At 39.3% G+C, this 21490-nt stretch overlaps 1 protein-coding gene across 1 annotated transcript in view; it reads right to left on the bottom strand.

Moving 5' to 3' along the window:
* Nucleotides 1-20952, bottom strand: part of HMGA2 (high mobility group AT-hook 2) — a 145387-nt gene extending 124435 nt beyond the window's left edge. Inside the window, exons 1-4 of the mRNA XM_066363374.1 lie at nucleotides 20846-20952; nucleotides 19827-20718; nucleotides 17144-17230; nucleotides 5906-5956 (exon numbers count right to left, since the gene is read on the bottom strand). Coding sequence (XP_066219471.1) covers nucleotides 5906-5956; nucleotides 17144-17230; nucleotides 19827-19937 — 249 coding nt within the window. The 5' untranslated portion in view covers nucleotides 19938-20718; nucleotides 20846-20952. The remainder of the gene's footprint in view (nucleotides 1-5905; nucleotides 5957-17143; nucleotides 17231-19826; nucleotides 20719-20845) is intronic.
* Nucleotides 20953-21490: the final 538 nt, after the last annotated feature.

Here is a 21490-nt window from a genome sequence, read left to right as displayed (position 1 = left end):
GCAAACTATTCCATTTTATCACAAAATATTGCAAAGAAGGAGACAATTTTAGAAAAGACTGCTTACTAATTTTGAACATGTTATATGCACCAGAAATTTATATTTTATTTGCTGAGCATATATCAAAACATGTACTTCAGAGGGATCATCTCCCATTTTTAAAACATGTTCTTATTTCAAGTCTCTAAAGGAAAATGATTTCACCCTCACACACTCCGTTACGAGCAGATAGTTTTTTAATGTTAAAGTCATTTTTTTCTCCCTGACTCCAGTAAAGTTACAATTATCTGTAATATACATTATTGAATATTTATTTCTAAACATTGAAGTTATATTTCAGTTTAAATAAGGCAAGTGTTAAATTACAAATGGTTAAAAGTTTTTATTTTAAAGGAACAAAGATGAAGGGAAAAAGTAATGGAAATGAAAATCTACAGTTTTAACTTCAATATTAGATTTCCAGGTTCCTCAAATCATTAATGGTTGAGATCTTTAGAAGAAATCCAGAATTTCAATCAGTCTAAATGTAATAGGTTTTAATTCTGAATTAGTTCCCTTACTTGATTTTCAAATCATCACTCAAGTTTCTAGATTTCTACAAACTTGGAAAAACAAAAAACCCTTGTTGCCTATCTAGAATCCTCATCTGTTTGACTAACAAATGAAATTACATCACTTTCCTGCATATCACAAGCTCTCAATAAAAGAAGGACAACTGTCCCCAGAAAGACACGGACAGGAATGCATATTTTTAAATTGACATACTACCGCACACAATCCATTACCAAATAAAGAGAATCAGCAACTCCAGAAAACATCTGGGGTTTGTTAATAAATTCCTAGTGACCAACTGGAGTTCAACTTCAGTACCTGGTCCTTGAGACAATTTCTAGGTCAATCCCAGGACCTCTAAAATGATTTTTTTTTTCTTTAAAAACCATTAATTCCGATTGAAGAGTAGTTTTCCTTTTTGTTGTTAATTTCCTTTCTCAAAAAATTTTACTTGTCTATTGATTCATTCTTTACTATTTTGCCCTTGTTTCTTTTCCTCCAGAAGCACCAGTTGCTTCACTAAGCAACATCTGGATGAAGCATTTCATACGTGAGGTTGACATCTTTATTATTACACTATATTCTTGAGCCTTAGCTCCATTGTCTACACCATTTTTCGAATATTTTCTATCACTAAATCAGATACATGATGAGCTCCTTCCCTACATATTGAGAAATGCAAATATTAAATGCCTAGATTCAATTGGCAAAAGGACTGACTAATGGAATTCTATAAAGGTGCTGAGAAGCCAGAACATCTCTCCTGTGCATATTGAGGCAAATGGCAGAAATATTACTTTTCAAATTGATGAACAATACAATTTATTTATTTATAAATAAATTATTTATCAGCAATTCTTAAACCTGATGAGATTCAGCATAGATATATTAAAGACATAATGATATCATCAAGGTATCTGGTTAGTTGGATGCATAAATTATTACCTCACTCCATGTGTAACCACTGAAAGTTGTACGTAATTAGAGTTTAGGATGTGAGTGATACATTAATGAAAGTGTATAGTAGATTTAAGCATAATTTCTAACATTTATTGAGCATTCACTATGTGCCATGACTTTTATTAAGCCTTTTGCATGCATTATCTTACAATCTTCAAAACAACTTTATGGGAAATATATTGCTCTTACCACATTTTTAAAGATGAGAAAACTTTACTTTTAAAAGATGTAACTTGCTCAAGATTACGCGGTTAAGTGATGGGCCAACATATAAATCCAAGTCATTTGAATCTAGACTCTGATCCCCAACAATTAAGACACTCACTTCTTCCATTAAAAAAAAAAGTGAAGTTGAGATGAACACATCAAAAATAATAGATCTACAATCTAATTCAAACAAAGGGGAATAAACTAAACAGCAGAAGTGCTCTTAACCAAAATTTAGTTAATGTCCTCAGTGGGTTAGCCAACCCTCCACCCCTTGCAGTAGCAAGACTGGAACATTTTTCTCTCCTGCATCTACACACTTTTGGTTAATCAACCTTTGAATAACCTACCAACTTCAGATCCCAATCACATCAGATAAGAGTGTCACACTATAGATATGTTCTTCCAGGCCTGTTACATGACACTTTAAGATTTACAAGACATCATCTTTAAAGCAAAAGAACTTAAAAGCAAAACAAAGCAACTCAGAAGAATGGCAGTGGAGCAATTTGGCTTTTAGGCTATGTACTTAGTAAATCCAGTCAATTAAAAAATGTATCTCTAATACAAGGAAATCAGTAAATGACATCGCTGGAAAGAACTGAACTTACTATAAAGTACAAACCCATTTCCTTTGGAAAATGCAATAATTTATTTCTTCAGTACAAGCTATCCAGTAAAGAATGCCATTAAACTGGATGCCTTGCTCTGACTGGCTGCATACTCTATCCAACAGAACATATACAAGCAAAGAGGAAATACACTGTCTAGAAAAAATATACAATTTCCTTTCATTTCCTCTTCTGAGTAGAACAACGCTTCTTTGGGGAACAAATCAACGACTTAAAACAATTCATTACATAACATTTTCCATTCTGAGAGCCAGTAAATATTAGACACCAGGAGGATCAATGAGAATGACCCAATCATTCTCAGAAAGGCAAGGGTTTCTATGGCAGATGCCTGGCATGGGCTTCTTATCCAGCATGAAGATCAGCTGCCTGGAATCCACACCTCCCCCAAGTGAGCAAGAATTGTTGAGGGGGGGAAAAAAAGAACAAAAATTCTTTAACTAATCTATATTTTATTCCAGCTTGGCTGAAACATCAGGTGTCTGAGAATGAGTAGTAAGAAATAAAGCCATAAAGATAGGTGGGTATAAACTGTAAGAATCTCAAAGTGCTAAGGCAGAGTATAATTAATACAGCACCCAGTTGTGGAACCAAGAAGATTCAGAGAAGAACAGTGACATGACTATAACCTACGGAGATTAATGGCCAAACATTAGAGGGTAGCCCAAAGGTATAAAAGATGAAAGGTTAGACCAGTTAAGAGGCAAGATACGGAAACAACCTGGGTCCATCTAAAAGTGTGTGTGTGTGTGTGTGTGTGTGTGTGTGTGTGTGTGTGTGTAAACAGAATATTACTCAGCTATGAGAAAGGAAATCCTGCTATTTGCATAGAACTTAAGAGCATTATGCTAAGTGAAATACGTCAAACTGAGAGTAACATATTATGATATCACTTACATGTGGAATCTAGAAAAGCTAAACTTCTAGAAGCAGAGTAGAATGCTGATTGCTAGGGCCTGGTTGGTAGGTGAAATGAGGATATAATGGTCAAAAGGTACAAACTTCCAGTTATAAGGTAAGTTCTCGGATCCATCGTGGTGGTTATTAACAATACTGTATTATACACTTGAAAGTTAAGAGAGTATATCTCAAATGTTCCCACCACAGAAAAAGAAATGGTTCTTTTGTGAAGTGATGAAGGCATTAACTAATGTTACTCTAGTCATCACTTTGCAATATGCATAAAATATATTAAATCAACATGCTATATTTCTTAAAGTTACAAAATGTTATATATCAATTATATTTCAATAAAGCTGGGGGGGGGGGGAGTGGGAAGAAGCCATATGTGATGGCTGTTGTGCTGGTTAAGTTTCATTGTACTTGCTTATAATTTATTTCATTGCACTTAGCAAAAGTTAATCTCATGACTTCAAAGAATTTCTCTATTTTCTATTATGTTGCCTATTAGAAAGTTTATACAGGTCTTTTCTATTGATTCGTTCAATGGTTCTGATCCATGAGAATGGCAGATCTATATTTAATATGTATGCCAATACCAACTCAGTCAACAGAGTGTTTATTACACAGAATAATGCAAGTAGCACTTTTTGATGTTTGAGACAAAGTAAAAAAAAAATCCTCGCAGCTTCTTTCTTAGTAGTGAGAACAGTCTCTCCAGCAGGCCTGAGTGCACGTAGAAGGCTGACTACCTATCCCAAGACCACGAGGCTGGAAGGCCACATGTATGGGTGCCCCAGTCACTCCATATACATCCAGACTTCAAGACAATCCTACAAAAGCACAGACCTGGGAGTGAGGCAACCTCCAAATTCTTGGCTCCCAGTACTGGAGTCACCCTGCTGCTTGAGTCCTCCCACTGTGGCCCCAGACCCTGAAGCAGAGACAAGTCTTTCTGCTGTGCCTAGTCCATATTCCTGACCCAAAGAATCCATGAGCATAACAACATGGCCTTTTACTTTACATTATTAAGTTTTCAAGTGGTTGACGAAGCAGTAACAGGTAGCTAGAGCCATGTGTATGAGAGAGGTGGTAAATCCACTGGCTGTGGAGTCCACACTTAGAACATGGCACTTGATTCTGGGAGACATATTTCAAAAGACTAAACACCAAACCTACATAGAAGAGAGTAACAAGAATATTCATTTATGGGGGGGGGGACTAAAAGAACTGGAGACATGTAAACCAGAAAAGAGAGCAAAGGGTATATGTTAGCTGTCTTCAAATATTTGAAGGGCTTTCATGAGTAAAAATAAAAACAATTCTTCTGTATATTCCCAGAAAAGAGGCCTGGGCACAGTATGCAGAAGCTAGAGGGAGTCAGATGGAAGAATTTTTGAATGTTCAGAGCTTTCCAGGAACAAAGAGGCAGCCTTAAGAGGTAGTGAGTTCCCTAACATTCAAGGTAATCAAATACAGTGATCCCCACCTGGTGGGTACATTGGGCCAGGATTCATTTATTGACCAGAAAGTTGAATGAAATGCTCTTACTTTAAGGTTACACTGTAACACTGAGATGTGTTTAATCTAAAGATCAACCCCATTTCCTTGTGCTAAGAAATCTAATCCCAACACATGTTGAGCAGAGGGGAAAAAAAAATACAAGATGAATAAATTAAATGAAAGGCAATACCCAGGTATAAATAGAAAGTGATGCAGAACTTTAGAGGAAGAAACAGCAAACTACCAGGAAAATATATTCCATCATAGCAGCAAAGAAACATTTTTAAAAAGATAAAGCACAAAGCATAAACCAAGGAAGAAGAAAAGAAAAGAAAAGCTCCCGCTATAGACGTTACTGGGTATAGAGGATGCCTTTCTCTTTCTTGACAAATGGTTTCATTCATTTTTAAGACTGTTCTGTCCATGGAAAAGACAGCAGCATAGCAGCAAAGAAAACAAGGTTCAAATGGTAAAATCTTGAAGCTCTTCAGCAATCACTGAATTTCGGGCCTCAAATAAATCTGTGTGCCTACGAGGTCAAGAGCACTTGCATGGAAGCCACTGTTGATAATGTCAGGATATAAGAATGACACAGGGAAGCTGGAAAAACTGGAAATTACAACCTGGTTTACTAACAAAGCCAATGCGGAGAGGAGGAAAAAAAAAACACAAACCATCTAGAAAATGAGGTATGTCTAGAGCAAAGCTGCAAAGGAAATACACACACACACACAAACCAAGAAAAGAAGGAAAGAAAACATTCAAAAGTTATCTTAAACACATTTCATCTGAACTTTATCTTTTTGTAATCAACTTCTAAGGTTTCATAATACCCTTTAATCTTAGTTATGCAACCCACTGAACAAGTCATCTCATTGTTGCCCCACTTGAAGGAAGAGTGGAGACTCTTTTCATATTGATTAGAGATAGAAAAAGGAGTCACTCCCAGGAAAGAAAAGTGTTCTGAGTCGACTTCTTTCTGGAGCCTAATGGTGAGGAGTGGTGGTAATCTGCCACTTGCCTTAACCCTTTTAAAGATTCTCAGAACCAGAAGTCAGAAATTCACATCATTGATGAAAATAAAACTAATTTTCATTAAAATAAATTTTTTTCCTTTGGAAAAAAAATAGAAATGGTATCTCGTTACTCACCCATTTCCTAGGTCGGCCTCTTGGCCGTTTTTCTCCAGTGGCTTCTGCTTTCTGCAAAATGAAAAAGGAAGTTATATAGTTTCCTACCTGACATTACTTATAAGTGCTGCACGGAGGGACACATTCCAAATAAGCATGGTCTGATTTTCAGAAGTATTAAGATCGCTTTTAACAATCTCTGTCTATTTTTAGGTTCATCTTCTCCACGTTTGATTCTTCTTGGTTTTTCATTGTAGGATGTAAACAACAATGTACACAACCCTCACCCTAAAAGATTCCCTGGGTTGTTTTTTTTTTCTTTCTATCTATAATAATAATAAAAATCCCCACATTTCTATAATTACATAAAGTACTTTAGAAAATTAATGTTTCTTCCATGTCACTGATGTTACAAAAATTAATATTGATTTATCATTTACAGTGCACGTACCTACATTGCTAGTCTCAATCAAGTCTAAATGTAAATAAAATCTAGGATGCTGATTTTTCAAAAAACATCTGCATATTTCTACATAGTTAATTTCCTATTCCTTGCTAAAAAACAATCACTTGCCAATCCACTCACCTAAATCAAAGGGGAAAAAAAACTGGAAGAAATTTTATCAGTCTTTGTGCTTGAAACTATGAATATTAAAAATAATAAATATGCACATTAACTTTAATTCCACTCTCAACACAGACTTAACATAAACATATGTTCTAACTACCATGAGAGTTTGTTTTATTGCTTTACTTCATAGAAGATTTTTCTGGTATCACGGTTATTTTTTCCCTTTTGAATCAAAATTTAACATTTTTATTAAGTGATTTCCTGTGTTTATAAACCTTACTGCAATCCTTACCAACACACACACACACACACACACACACACACACACACACGTCACGTACACCTATAAAAACAGGATAAAGAAAGCTTAGTACATACTCTTTTGTGTAGGAGAATCATTCCAAGGCTCTCTAAATACAAAAATACATGTAACCTGAGCCAAGATAACTTGTTTTGCATTTCACTTTTGTTACCTGGTATAGCAGCCAGTAGAAACTTTATACAGTGATACTAAAACTACCTGTTATAACTGTCTACCTGCCAAATGAAAATGTCTTCGTTTTCTATAATTTCCCTGGTAAGAATTAGACAGATGATAGATAGGTAGATAGATAGATGATTGATTGATTGATAGATAGATAGATGATATAGATGATAGATAGATGATACATAGAGAGATAGATGATAAATAGATAGATGATAGATTGATAGATGATAGATAGATGGATGATAGATAGATGATATATAGATGATAGATAGATTGATAGGTGATAGATAGATGATAGATAGATAGATAGATAGATAGATAGATAGATAGATAGATAGATAGAGACAGGCAAAATAAACCACAAGACTTCTCACAAATAGTATCTCCCTGGCCTGACATCCAACAGGTCCAATGAATTAACCTAAATTCTGCATAATTTATGTTATTTCACATTTATTTAGCATTTAAAATACCCCAGGGCAGGCAAAGGGCCCAGTCATTCACATGTTATTTTAATCCTTACAACAGTCTTATAAAATAGCTATTATTATTTTTTCTCTTATTTTGTAGATGAGCAAGTAAGTTTTAGGTAGGGGAGGCTAAATAATCCCAGGTCACACACAAAGTTGGTAAATGGCAGAACTAGGATTTGAACCCAGTTCTGTTGGGCCCTAAGAACTAGGCTCCTACCCTATTAACAGTGCTGTTACCTTTCCAAAGGCATTTGCTACCGTAGGAGATACTTTAGTTAACTAAAATTATCACTGATTCAGCTAATTTCCTAGAACAGAAGAAAACCTGGCGGAGCCTTTGTCTACTTAACCATCGGATTGGGCACTCTGAATCATTGTTTACTACTTTTCAGTGGCTCCACAAAGGATTCACTTATTGGCAAGGTCTTAACTTCAGTCGGGCATGAATTAAATGAAGTGAAAGCCAGGAGTGCCCAGTGAATCACACTCTCTTCCTGAGTGTCTCAGAGAAAGAGGGAGGTATCTTAAGAACACAGACTCCACTTTGGAAAGCTTACATTCAAATCCCTGCTCTGACATTTTAGCTTTAGTTAGAACTTTGGGCAGGTCCCTGAAAACCCTGATTTGATTTCATATGTGAAATGGAGATAATGCCTCCTGTGAGGAGTGAAGTGCTCACCATAAAATGAGGTGCTCAAGAGAAGTTCTCTCTCTCCTAACAAGTTGGAACTCTTAAAGGGAAAGTTTTCCTTCAGGTTAAAAGGTTCCTTCAATGCAAATATTCCATTACACCCACCTGTCACCTTTAGAATGAAGCTTTTAAGAAACCCTTTGGCTAGTATAGTGAGTTATACAAGCACAAAATTCCCTAATACAGAAGCAGTGTCTGATTTGGTCTTTGGGAGCATAATTTACCCAGCAGTAAATTACACTAGCATGGAAGATAGAAATCCTTCCTAACGGGCATGGGGGATGACAGGTGGAGTTGAGGGAAGGAGGCTACTGACCTTGAAGGCAAACAGTGCTACCCCAGGCTCTCTCTGCAGAGTTGTTATGTTTCAGGGGCCATGTGACCTGGGTGTATCTAAATTCTGTTGAAGAGAGGGTTGTTTTCTAAAAGGATTTCACTGCATTTTAAAGTCAGGGAAAGCAAATCTCTCAAAGAAAGAGAAAGCCCTGCCAATAAGAGGATTTTAAAATGAGCATCTCACTGACAAAAAGCCTATTCAAAAGAAAATTTTTGCACCATTAACTAAAGGGCAAAATATCACGATTGTCACTTGGACTTGTTAAAAGCGAACCTGCTCCACGGTCTTCAGTCCAGTGTTACCTGTAAACCGAAACCCTCTTCTGAGACTCCATCTAGAAGAAACACATTAGCCGTGCTGTGTGGCATCAATCTGGGAGCTTTTCACTGTTCTTTAAAACCCACATTATTTAATCATTCTGATCAAACTTCACAAAGGCTGCAAAACAAGTTAGGATTTTAGTTGGTAAACCAGCATAAATCCAGGGTCTTTATATAGTGGAAAACACAGGCTTTAAGTTTTTTTTCCCTCTGTTTAATGCTCTTCGGAATATTATTTTTCAGTAGAAGACAAACAAAATATTTTGGGAGTTTATTTTGTTTTTAATATGTCAACATACGCAATACTGTGGAACTGTATATTTGGTTTTCCTTTGCCAGAGTAGAATTTGGATCTATACTGCAAACCCATGTATAATTGAGACAAAAACTCATTCTAAATACTTCCTGCTTATTTGGGGGGTAGGATGTGGAAATTCTACATTTGCAAGAACTGAAATTTCAAACTATGACCAGCACTATTACACTAATATTTGAAGCTATCATATCTTGTTAAAGGTGTTATTTCTTTCTTGCTTGTCTTCATAAATATTGACTTTAAAAAATAAGTGTAGATTCAGAAATGTATCTTTAATTTTATAATATGCTGAAAAGCAAGTTCATGAGAGCTAGGAAGAATATTAAATAGGACATGTAATTATTTCTTTCTCTGAGAAGTTCTGGTACTTCAGGATTTTAAATGTACTCTGCACTTTAACAAAGTAATTAAGAAATTCACTTAGCAAATATAACTATTGAATTTGGAAACAGTGCTTTGCCTGATACACAAGATATGCTCACTCCATATTTACTGAAGGAAGGAAAGCAAGAAAGAAACACTACTGTTTATATCAAAAATAAGAAAACTTCTGGTGCCTCTATTCTCCAAAAGCATAACCCCTATGGTTTATTTGGGGGCCAGCAGTCTGTGGGTAGTGGGTGAAGCTAGCACATATTTATAGTCCGTTTATAAGCTTGCCAAGAGTTGCGCTCCAAAGGTTTCTCAAAACCTAACTTCCAACTTGCATTTCAGGTTACTGGAGGTAACAATCTACCTTCTAGCAAATATTTTACAAAATATTTTTCTGCATATAGTAAAAGAAATATCATAAGCTTTTGCATGAGATTTGACTTCAAACCCAGGCGCCACCATTTGCTGGAGCTGAACATGAGATATATCACTTTCTCTTCGGAAATGATATGAAGACCAAAATGCCCACATCAGAGCACAAAAGGAGCTAAGAGGTATGTGAAGTGCCTGACAAAAGCGACAGTATTTAGAAGGTACTCAATTTCTTCTTCCCTCCACATTTTAAAATGTTGCCCTTAAAAAAATACTTCCCAATTCTTTAAGTTTCCGTAGTGATTTTCTGAGTATCACCTTATTTAAATAGGGCAGCTATTACTTCCCGTTTCCCAAATGGGAGATAAAGCGATCTGCCCACATTCATAAGTACTGGAACTGAGACCCAACTGGTTTTCAAGGCAATAAAGGGTCTGTTCTTCTGGGAGATGATCCCATGTAAAATAAAATAACCATGGGCAAATTTTAAAAGTTCAGAACCTTCTAGGGTGAGAAACAAATGAGTAGTTAAAAGTAAAATATTTCCTAGTTTCCTGTAAAGACATGAACAAGAGCTGAGATTGGGAACCAAGAGAATTATCCAGTTCTGACTTCTGGCTCAAATTTAAATAGCTATTAATTTTTTGTTCATCTAAATCAGTGTTACTCAACCTGGTCCCTACCGCCCACTAGTGGGCGTTCCAGCTTTCATGGTGGGCAGTAGCGGAGCAACCAAAGTATAAATAAAAAGATAGATTTAACTATAGTGAGTTGTTTTATAAAGATTTATTCTGCCAAACTTACAAAAATCCCACATAAAGTACTTGGTAAGTAAGTATTATTATATGCTTTAACTTGCTGTAACTCTGCTTTATAAATGTTATAAAGTAAAGATACTTCCCTACTTTATAAATCACCATTACTGTGGAACCAGTGGGCAGTTAGAAAATTTTAATACTAACAGAGATACAAAAGTGGGCGGTAAATATAAAAAGGTTGACTACCCCTGCTCTAAATGCTGCCATCATATTTTATATGCACTGTGATAATGCATGAAAGCCACAACCCTCTCCCATCCTTAATCAATTCATACATCTGAACAACAACAAAAAGCTAGAAAAATATTTAGGCATAATACTACCTTGTTTCATTTACATGTATCTCTATGTATGTATATATGTATAGATAGGTAGATAGATGGATGATTAGGTAGGTAGGTAGGTAAGTAGGGAGGTAGATAGATATACTGCTCACAAAAATTAGGAGATATTTCAAAATGAATATGAAGGGATAAAATATCCCCTAATTTTTGTGAGCAGTATATTTAAGACTAAGACCAGCAGGACTAAGAGCATATGGAGCCTGCTAGCCAAAGTTTATAAAGTCACATTTTGTTTCTTTCAGTTGTTCTTTTAAAAATATCAACAGTGACTCTGGCCAGTTGGCTCAGCAGTACAGCATCAGCCTGGTACATGGAAGTCCCAAGTTCGATTCCTGGTCAGGGCACACAGGAGAAGCGACCATCTGCTTCTCTACCACTCTCCCCTTCTTCCCCTCCCGCAGCAATGGCTCAAAAGGTTCGAGCAAGTTGGCCCCAGGCACTGAGCCCGGGTGCTGAGGATGGCTACACAGCCTCACCCCAGGTGCTAAAATAGCTCAGTTGCCAAGCAACAGAGCAGTGGCTCCAGATGGGCAGAGCATCGCCCTGTAGGGAACTTGACAGGTGGTTCCTGGTAGGATAGCATGTGGGAGTTTGTCTGTCTGCTTCCCTGCCTCTCACTTAATTAAATATGCATATTATATATATCAATATTGTGATATATACTAATGTATATTAATAAAAATATATACATGTTATATATATATCATAATGTTGATAGATATATATATATACATATATATATCAATAGTGTGAATTAAATCAATGTGCATGGGTATCAAAATCCCCTGGACTAATCAGGTTAACAGTAAGTAACTCTCACTTCACCTGTTTGATAATCTAGTTCTATAGGTTTCCAAAGTCTAAGTGCAACCATTTTCAGTCTTAAAAAGATGTTACAAGTTTGCCATCACTCTATATTTTGCAACAGGAAATGTAAGTAAATTCTGCCATCCATTGGAGTTTGTGCTCTTTTTATCCAAGGAAGACCTCATTGTCAACTCACATATCATTTACACACCCCTGTCTTCACTTGTATGAATACTTAAAGCCAAGGCCAAAATGACTAGAAAAGTTATTTTCAAAGTTTAAGATTCTCTTTCTTTAAATTGTCCCTCTACATCTTTTGGAATCAGAAAAATCATTATCAGCGATATATAAGTGGATTGTGGTTTACTTCTGAGCAAACTGCCCCTTGCATTATCCTGGAGAAAAGATAATAACTTCACTATTCCTCACTAAAACAATTAGAAAATGCCACTCAAAACTGTTCAGTGCATTAAAGCAACAGAGTACAAAGCAATAGCCCAAAATATAATAAGTTCTCCATTCACCTTCTCCTCCTGGTTGGCAGAACAAAGATTTATAACTAAAATCATTAGAATCTAGAATATGACATTCATTGTTCCACCTTTGTTCCAAGCAATGTGGTTTCCAGTGTGAGCTCTGAAAACTGCAAAAAGTCAACTAACAAGACAAGATAGGTTTGAATGACTTAACTGTCATAAAATGTTCTTTAGCATGGATCTATTCTCAAGAAAGAACTGGAATGCAATAGAATACCTAAATGATATATTCTAACTCTTTAGAAAATGATGTGTTGAGACTTGAAGATAAAAACAAACCAGGGGCCAGATGGCTCAGTGGTAGAGTGTTGGCCTGGTGTGCGGATGTCCTGGATTCGATTCCCAGGTAGGGCACAGTAGAAGCAAGCAACCATCTGCTTCTCCACCTACCCCCTTTCCCCTCAGACAACCACAGCTTGATTGGTTTGAGCAAAGCTGGTCCTAGGCACTGAGGATGGCTCCACGGCCTTGCCTCGGACATGAAAAGAGCTTGGTTGCGCAGCAATGAAGCAATGGCCCCACATGGGCAGAGCATCGCTAGATAGGGGACTTGCTGAGTGGAGCCCAGTCAGGCGCATGCAGGAGTCTGTCTGTCTGCTTCCCTGCCTCTCACTTAATAAAAAAAAAAAAAAAATTACAGTCAGGGCTGTAGGTCAGTCAAAGTAATGAGGAGATTTTGATGAAAAGTTGAGAAGGACAGCTTGCTGAAAATGAGAATTACGGCTCCCTAGAAATAAAGTTACTCCATAAAATAATTCAAATGTACTTGAATCTCCTATATTTAGATCATAATCTATGGTGACTCAAAAGCATCGCCAGATAGAAATTACTGACACAGTAACAGTTGGTTCTCCCTGGCAAAGTGAAATGAAAAAAAATAAGTCAATTGTTTAGGCAAGTCAGCCTAAAGTATCAAGATAATGCGGACAATAACAGGGCTTTAATTAATTCTACCCTCCTGGATTCATTTGCATACTTAGATAGGGCCCTGGATCCCAGTGGAAATACCTTTCCACTAATACACAGAGGACCATAGGCTGGAATTATATGAGCACTTCCAAAACCATCTTTCCCCAACTTACTTATAATGATACCTTTGGTTACTCTCTCTGATTGAATCTACTGAATTCGGAAATACGCTTCGTCTTCATTCAGCATTATGCTCTAGCATTTATCTGAAATGATGAGCTAAAGCCACGTTCACTCATCCTAAAATACCTGTGATTGCAATAGTAATCATTTATGAAAAATCAAGCACATTTCTGGGAATGTAATTAGGAGTACAAAATCTGCCTTTATAGTAGCCAATTAATATCAGGCCTTCTTTGTTCAAGCAAATAAAATATATACATTAAATCCTTACTTGAACCACTGTTTGAATTATACACCCTTCACTAGATCTTGTCCTGTCTGCTCTTTGTTCTCTAGGTATGGTCAAAATGAAGCACAAGAAAATCTGACATTATGAAGTAGGGGTACCTCATACATGAGGTCTCTTTTGTATGCAATTTCCTCCTATTAAAATTTTTGTCAATCTATTTTTTTTCCTAAAAGTACCTGAATGAGAACTGGCTTGAGACTTAAGAGATGAATTTGACCTGTGACCTTTAAACACTGGGGAATTAAAGACAACTGCTCTAGTATTCTCTCGTGATTAAGAAGCCCCAACAAACACCCTAAGCCAACCAATAAGGAGAGGATATCTTTCTTTCCCCAAACATGGGTCATGTGAAAATACAAAGTATTTCCATCCAGCACAAACATGAGAGGAAAAAAAAAATAGAAAGGAAATTAAGAGGCAACTGGTCACAGGTATATCTCAAACTAAAATATAAATAAAAGGGTCAAGACATACATACAAACACAGACAGACACACACATGAATAAATTATTTATTCAGGAAAACATTAACTTATGGGTTTTTATTAAGATAACAATATGAAACTGGTTCAGGGACACATTTTGATTACTCAGATTGGAGTTTTGAAGAATGACTAGAATTGCTACATCATGGTCATCTATGAGAAATTGTCATAATGGAACCTAAGCAGATTTAAGAAATATCTTCTCTTCCAAAAGTTCTAAGCATAACAAATGGTGATTTTAGAAATTATGTTTTGCATCATACAAATCAATTTTATTTTGAATGTGGCCTAAAATTAAAGTGATTGCTAATTTACTAGTCAAGTACTTGTTCTTGTAACATTCTGCACACATTGTCAAGTTTCACATTGCTAATTTTCCAACAAGTAGTTTTGTTTTCAAATGCCCCAAGGCCAGTTACTGAGACCAAACATAAACTTTATAAGTAAAGAAACTCCAAACAGCAAGAAAGTTTAAACATACAACATCAAGATTCCAATGTTCACTGCATCTTCTCCAATTTTGGAGTTATATTCTCTTACATACTTACCAGTTTTTGTTATATAGTTTCCATTTTGATGAGTCATAGTTTTCAGGAGAATACCCAATTTATTAATTATAGAAGACTTCTCATCTCTATTCTGGTTAGTCTAGCACAATGTGTTTATCTTACATGTTATGAACAATTAAACTATTTCTTTAAGTGATTCCCTTTCAAAATCCTTATAAACATGGGGTTTTTTTAGAATACAATAGATATTTGATAAATACGTTTGATAATCATGTTTATATAGGGTAATAGCAAACTCAATACATAGCAATTTGCAAGGGAAAATACCTTAAGTTTACACATGCCATGAACAATTCATCAATGTCATTCACTGTTTTTCAAAGTATTATCTTCTCCAAATGAAGCGTAATTTATAAAACTGAGGAAATATAACAGCCATGTTATGGGAAAATGTATTTATTCATTTTTATTGGAAGGGGGACTTTTATAACAGAATTGTGTGAAATAATTTTGTCAAGAAAAATGAGAGATTTCAGGGAAGTGTTTCTTGGGGAATGAGAAAACTTACTTGTGACTGGGAAGTTGTAATATGTATAAATACAGAACTATCAGAGAGATGAGTGGCCTACCTGGTTCACTGCAAATGCCTATCATAAAAGTAACTCAAAAGAAATCAAACCTTTGTTGGGGATCAAGATTTTTGTTATTTTTTTTTAGGTGGTAAATTAGGGATAAGTCTCAGCTCTCCTTGTCAATAATGATTTTGTTAGTGGTTAAATTGTTCAAAATGAAAGATGAGAACATCTCTTTACTCATTGGAAAATATGTAATACAATGAAATCTGAAAGATAATTCTTTTTCTATTTTTTGTATAAGATTTTAATCAATTTATTTATGATGAGACTTATAGATTTCTTCCTGGGAGATGTTACAATGATGCATCTTTAAGAGAAATCATATCATAGTCTAAATGTTTGTTAGCTACCTACCAAGATATCCCCTTTGCCATATCATTAAAGTAAAATTAGTTAGGTAAACTCCACATGATGCAACATTAAAAAACTCCTGTTGAATTTTTAGTTAATTTAATAAACCAGGTAAAAGGGAACAAAGTATTCATGTCAGAAATATAAGATTATATATTGTCACTTTTACATGACAAGGTGATTTAGAGCTACTTAAAAGTTTTATTAATTAAATGTGTTGTCACAAATCTTCATTATGAGAAGCAGTTCTATATAAATATATTAGAAATCTGCTTCTTCAACTCTGTTAGACTATTAAAATAAAACACACAAGAGATCATAGTTACACCCTAAATAACTTTATATGTATCACTGGTTGCTATGATAGTTTACAACATGAAACCATCACATATAATATGGTTAAGTGCCTATAATCACAGAGAAAACCAAATAGAACATTAATCCCCAAAAGATGAGCATATAGTAGCTGTTACAAATACTGTGCATGATGTACACAAATGTACTCAAAAGATATATCAAAATTTACTTCTGAAACTTTGAACCTTTATTTTTAACTAATATACAAACCTACACATAAAATACTGAAAATTTTCAGATTTATTTATACAGCTAAAAATGTGAATTTATATTCACCTTCACTTCTCTATACAAGCATTGACTCTGACATATTTCCTCTTTGCTAGCTCAAAGAAAAGCAACATGAAGTTATTTTGCACTGGAATTTAAAGTTTATAAAGAAAAACACTGGAAATTGTATTTGACTAGGTTTTATCCTGCCCTCCAAAAATACAGTGAGTCAAAAATTTTCTTAAAAAAACTTCTCATTGTTCCATTTAGAGAACTGCTATATCACATGATAGAAAAGTTTTTTGAGATATTATATTATATTGCAAGTTTTTATAAAGTAACAAACAGTATAAAGTAAACAAACAGTACACTTTATCATCAAATTTAAAGCTGTAATATTCATATATTTTTTACAGTATCCCATAATTTCATTCACTTCTAATTATTATCTATTTGACAAAGTACTTAACTTTATTTTAATAGGGGGATTTGGTTTTGCAGTAGTCTTGTAAATAAGCACAAAGTAAATTAATCTTTATTATTTTTAAAGGAAATTGCAAAATCTACAGTTTTGATTTGCATTTAACTATTTCACAACTGGCCCAATTCTTAAGTGTGTCATTCTCTACTCCCCCTCCTCACCTTCTCACTCCTGTTTTAAGTTTCAATTATTTGGTGATTGTTTGTTTAAAAACAACACTGAAGTTCCTTTATGACCTTTTTAGGCTAAGCATTTGCTTAGAAATTTTACTAATACTAAGGGTAGAAAATGAGTCTTGAGTTAACCAATTAGGACAAATCCTTAGACACTGATCTAGAATGGGAAAATTACAGGGAGGTTCCTTAGTCATTGAGAATGTTGGGAGGACTTGACTTGAGAAATCTCACCTTTTGAGCTGCTTTTGATGGACTCTTGTTTTTGCTGCCTTTGGGTCTTCCCCTGGGTCTCTTAGGAGAGGGTTCACCAGTTGGCTCCTAATTGTGAAGAAAAAAAAAATGCTGTTGTGGCAAGAATGTCTGCAAGAAATTGACCCTGAGTCTATAGTTATGTTTTCTGCAATGTGCTGCTCCACCGAACTGTTGAAACACATACAGTTCAAGCATAAATAGTGATGGTGGTACAGAGTTTACATAGAGGAGAAAGAATTATATTTTTAACCCAAGGGTTCAGAGGTGAATTTGTATTTTACATATGAAAACTAAATTCAATTTCAACCTTACAAAGGGTAACAATGAGTGACAAGTTTGCTCATTCTAAAAAGAAAGTCACACATTTTTAAGGTGAAAAAGTTGCATGAGTATGCATTTGACAAAAATCAATAATCATTTTACACTAATATTACTAGCCATTGTACTAGCATTTCAAACAGAAATATAAAGCTAACATCATAAACATTTCAACAATCTTCCCTACTGAAAAGATTGTTTTTAATCATCTCTATATGTATGTGTGTGTGTATCTGCATTGTAAATCAACACACTGAGTGAAATATTGGAGCAATTATCCAAGTTCTACAATTCAAATTAACTTCATTCCCCCTAAAATTTCCAAATAATTATGGTAAATCTGTTGTGGGAGGTTTTGCTTGAATTATCTAGATAATTGCTTCAATTCTCCACTTCCTTTTGGAGATTGAGGCATTATCTCGTCTAAATTTAAATATCTTTTGATAAAAATGAACAATTTCTCCAAAACTATCTTTTGAGAAAACTCTTATGGGGGTGAACTGGAGAAAACTAAAAAAGGGGAAACATGAGAAGGAATGGAAGTGTCTGGGAAGAAGAAATTGAAAGTATCAATAGGTTTAGCAAAACTTTAAATGTCGTCTATGCCAAGTAGTAAATACTGAAGTGGTTAAGAGAATGCGATGATTAATATTCCAGTTCCTAAATATTTACCCAGTGAATCATCAAATTACATTTCATTCAGATTCAGTGATTAAATTAGAGTAACTAACTTAAAACTCATGAAAGTCTTCAATGAAAATTCGCATCCTATTGAGAGAATCTGGGGAAGGTTACTGAAAGCTTCTGTGGGACCACTAGCGCCAGTGGGCACATCCGGAGCAAACACATCGGAGACACATTTTCCTTTCTTTGTGAACTCTGCCTTAACTCAAAGGTAAAACCTCCAATCATCTCCAGACCCCAATGCAGTTTCTTTTGGATTATGTTTTCGGAGGTGGGAAGCAATTAGAACAGCTAGAGAGAGCTGGGTGGCGGGTGGGAAACAAGGGCGGGGGGACGGGCAGAGACTTCCTGGGAGGTGTAAAACAGGATCCTACCGCGGTATAAAGTGTCGCTTGGGCAGAGCGGGAAAACTCAGGGGCCTCTAGATGGGCTTGTTTCCTTTGATGATTTCAAAAAGGTACAACCCTCTCAGTTTTTCTAAAACGCGCTGGCAAGCAAATGTTCGATATCCCCACCTTGCTCTCGGGCAGCTTTGAAACTCTAGGATAATTTTCTAATCGGCCTATTGCCACAAAGGAAGCGCTTTAAGGCTAAGAAGTAAAGAAGTTTTAAAAGCCCGCGGAAGCGGAGTTTAAAGTTCTCAATAGACATGTCCCGCTCCAGCCCTGCCCGCCAAGGCTTGGAAATCTGCTGCGAACAAAACCCCCCGCCCTGGGCGCTGCGCGCAGCCCTGCAAGCGCTGACTGTACGCTTAATTGGTTGCATCCGCAGACAAAACTCTCCACCCTGCGGGGTCCAGGGCGCCCCTAGATCGTCCCCTCCCAACCCCCAGCCAATGGCCCTGGAGTAACGCATTTAATGTCTGAAGCTCTGAGGCGCGGGGTCCAGGGGCAAAAGGGAGACTGGGAGCCTGGCGAGGAAGTGACCCGAGCCACGGCGCACCCCTCTCGGACATTACTTATAGCGCCCTTGGCCAAGGAGCAAATCCGGTCCCTTGCGGCTCCAGGCTCTCCCGTAGCCCCTTTCCCGGGACACTTCGGCGGCGGCGCCGCATTTAAAGAGCCCTGAGAGGACCCGGCCGGCCCGCGAGCTCTTTGTCGGGAGGGCGCGAGCCTCGGGCCACCGAGAACTTGGGGAAGGCGCCAAGGGGGCGGCTGCGGCGTGCTAGACCCGGGCCCGCGAACTGCCGGGGTTGGCGGGAGAAAGAGCTCTCAGCCCCCCGGACTGCAGCTCCTCCAACTCCGTCCTTCCAGAGCAGCCTTGCCCCCGGCACTTCCTTCCCCCCGGGGCAATTGTAAAGCGGCTCCGAAAGCGCCTGGCGAACCCTGGATTGTCGGACCCTGGCCGCTTCCAGTCGCCAGGAGCCACCGCGACACTCGGGGCGCTGCACAATAGTGAAAGTCGGAGGACGCTCTTCGCGCGACCCTACCTCCAGCCTCCCCACGGCCGCGCGCCGCGGCTCCCCACCGCCCCGCCCGGAGGGGCGCGGGCGCCCCGGGGCTCAGCCGCGCGCGGCACTCGGCAGCCCGCCCCCCACGGCCGGCGGGCAGAGCGCGGCAGCCGCGGCGGCTGGACTCCCGCGCTCGGGTGGCTTCGCGACGCACCGCCCTCGCAGCGGGAGCGGAGGTGGCCGGTGCTCCCACCGAGCCCGGGTACTAACTTGCTGCTGCTTCCTGGGTCGGCCGCGTCCCCTCTTCTGAGGCGCCGGGGCGGCAGGCTGTCCCTGGGCTGAAGTGGACGGCTGCCCGGCGCCTTCACCTCGTGCGCTCATCCTGCCTCCCGCCGCCGCCGCTACCGCTGCCGCTGCTACCGCCGCTGCAGCCGCTTCGCCTCAGCTGCCCCCAATCCGCCCAGCACCTTTCGGGAGAGTGGGTGATGGGGCTGGAGACTGAGGCAGGGCGAGCGAAAGCTGGCGTGCTGCGCGGGCTGCTGCTCAGGCTGCCGCCGCTGCCACCATCAACACCGGACGCCCAGCGGCTGCCAAAAAGAGAGAAGAGGGGAGGAGGAGGAGAGAAGGAGGCGCTGCTGGTGGTGGCGGCAGCGGTGGGTGGGTGCCGGAGGTGGAGGTGGCGGTGGCGGCGGAGGTGGAGGTAGCGAAAGGAGGAGGAAAGCGAGGGGGGAAAAAAAAAGAGGGCTTGAAGTTGGGAGGCTCCCCTCTCGGTTTGGGATCAGGAGTTGCGATCAAGGGGAGCACTTCGGAAATGGTTTGAAAGGGAAGAGAATTGGAGTGAATTGTGTCCCTTGAAATGTTAGGCGGGGAAAGAATTCCTCCTCCTCTTCCCCCCCGCTCCGCGCTCGCAGAGCGAGAAAGAGAAAGAAAGAGAAAACAAATAGCGCCTTGGGCAGTCGGAAAGCAAAGGAGGATGGGGAGATTCTGCCGGGACCGGGTCGAGCAATGAGTGCAGGCAAGCGACGAGCAGTGGGTGGCACCGCGCCTCCTCGGGTGGCGAGAGCAGGCGGCAGCGGCACCGGAGAGTCGGAGGGGGACGGGCTGCTCGCTCCGGCGTCCTGCACCAAGTGCGCGCTGCCCGGGCTGGAAGTTTTCTGAGTTCCTGCCCCAGGATTCAAGAGGGATGAGTGTGTCTGTGTGTGTGTGTGTGTGTGTGTGTGTGTGTGTGTGTGCGCGCGCGCGCGCGCTTGGGGAGGGGGCGGCCGGGTGGGGGTGGGGGTAGTGCCCACCTCTAATCGTGGGCGGATGAAGGGGAGGGGGCTGCGCAGGAGGAAAAGTATGAGGAGGAGGGAGGCCGGGAGGATCGCGGAGCCGAGGCGCCTGGCCGAGGGCCAGAGGCAGCGTTCGAAATACAACTGCCTCGGCGGCGGCGGCGCCCGGGTGCCACCCGGAGCCCGGCTCACGTGCTCCTGCCCTGCGGCGGGGTTAAAGGGACAGGCTGGAGATCCCGGGCGGCTCCACCGCCGGCCGTGCCCCGCCCGCCGCCCGCGGTCGCCCCTGGGCGGTTGTCTTAGGAAGGCGCGGGAATGTGCCTGCCCCATAGCAGCGTTTAGGGGCTTGGCCTTTACCTGCACCTCCATGATGCCGAGCCAACACTCTGCAGGAAACGTTTAGCTGCACGCAGGGCAGACTTCTAGGTCCCTGTGAATGGGAAGAAACTGAAAAGGAGTAGGAGCGGGACCCCCAGCAGCCCTGCCATGCCTCGTAATGCCCTCATCACAGACCGCAGGACCCGGTGTGCGCGCGCACACACAGACATGCACGCAGATACACGTGCACACTTGCACAGGCACATGCATGCATAAACACACGTAAACAAACATGCGCAAATTTATATGCACAAATGCACACAGACATATATGCACATTCGTAGG

This window comes from Saccopteryx leptura, chromosome 2 (assembly GCF_036850995.1).
Source record: "Saccopteryx leptura isolate mSacLep1 chromosome 2, mSacLep1_pri_phased_curated, whole genome shotgun sequence".
Lineage (NCBI taxonomy): Eukaryota > Metazoa > Chordata > Mammalia > Chiroptera > Emballonuridae > Saccopteryx > Saccopteryx leptura.
This window is presented reverse-complemented; position numbering and strand designations above follow the sequence as displayed.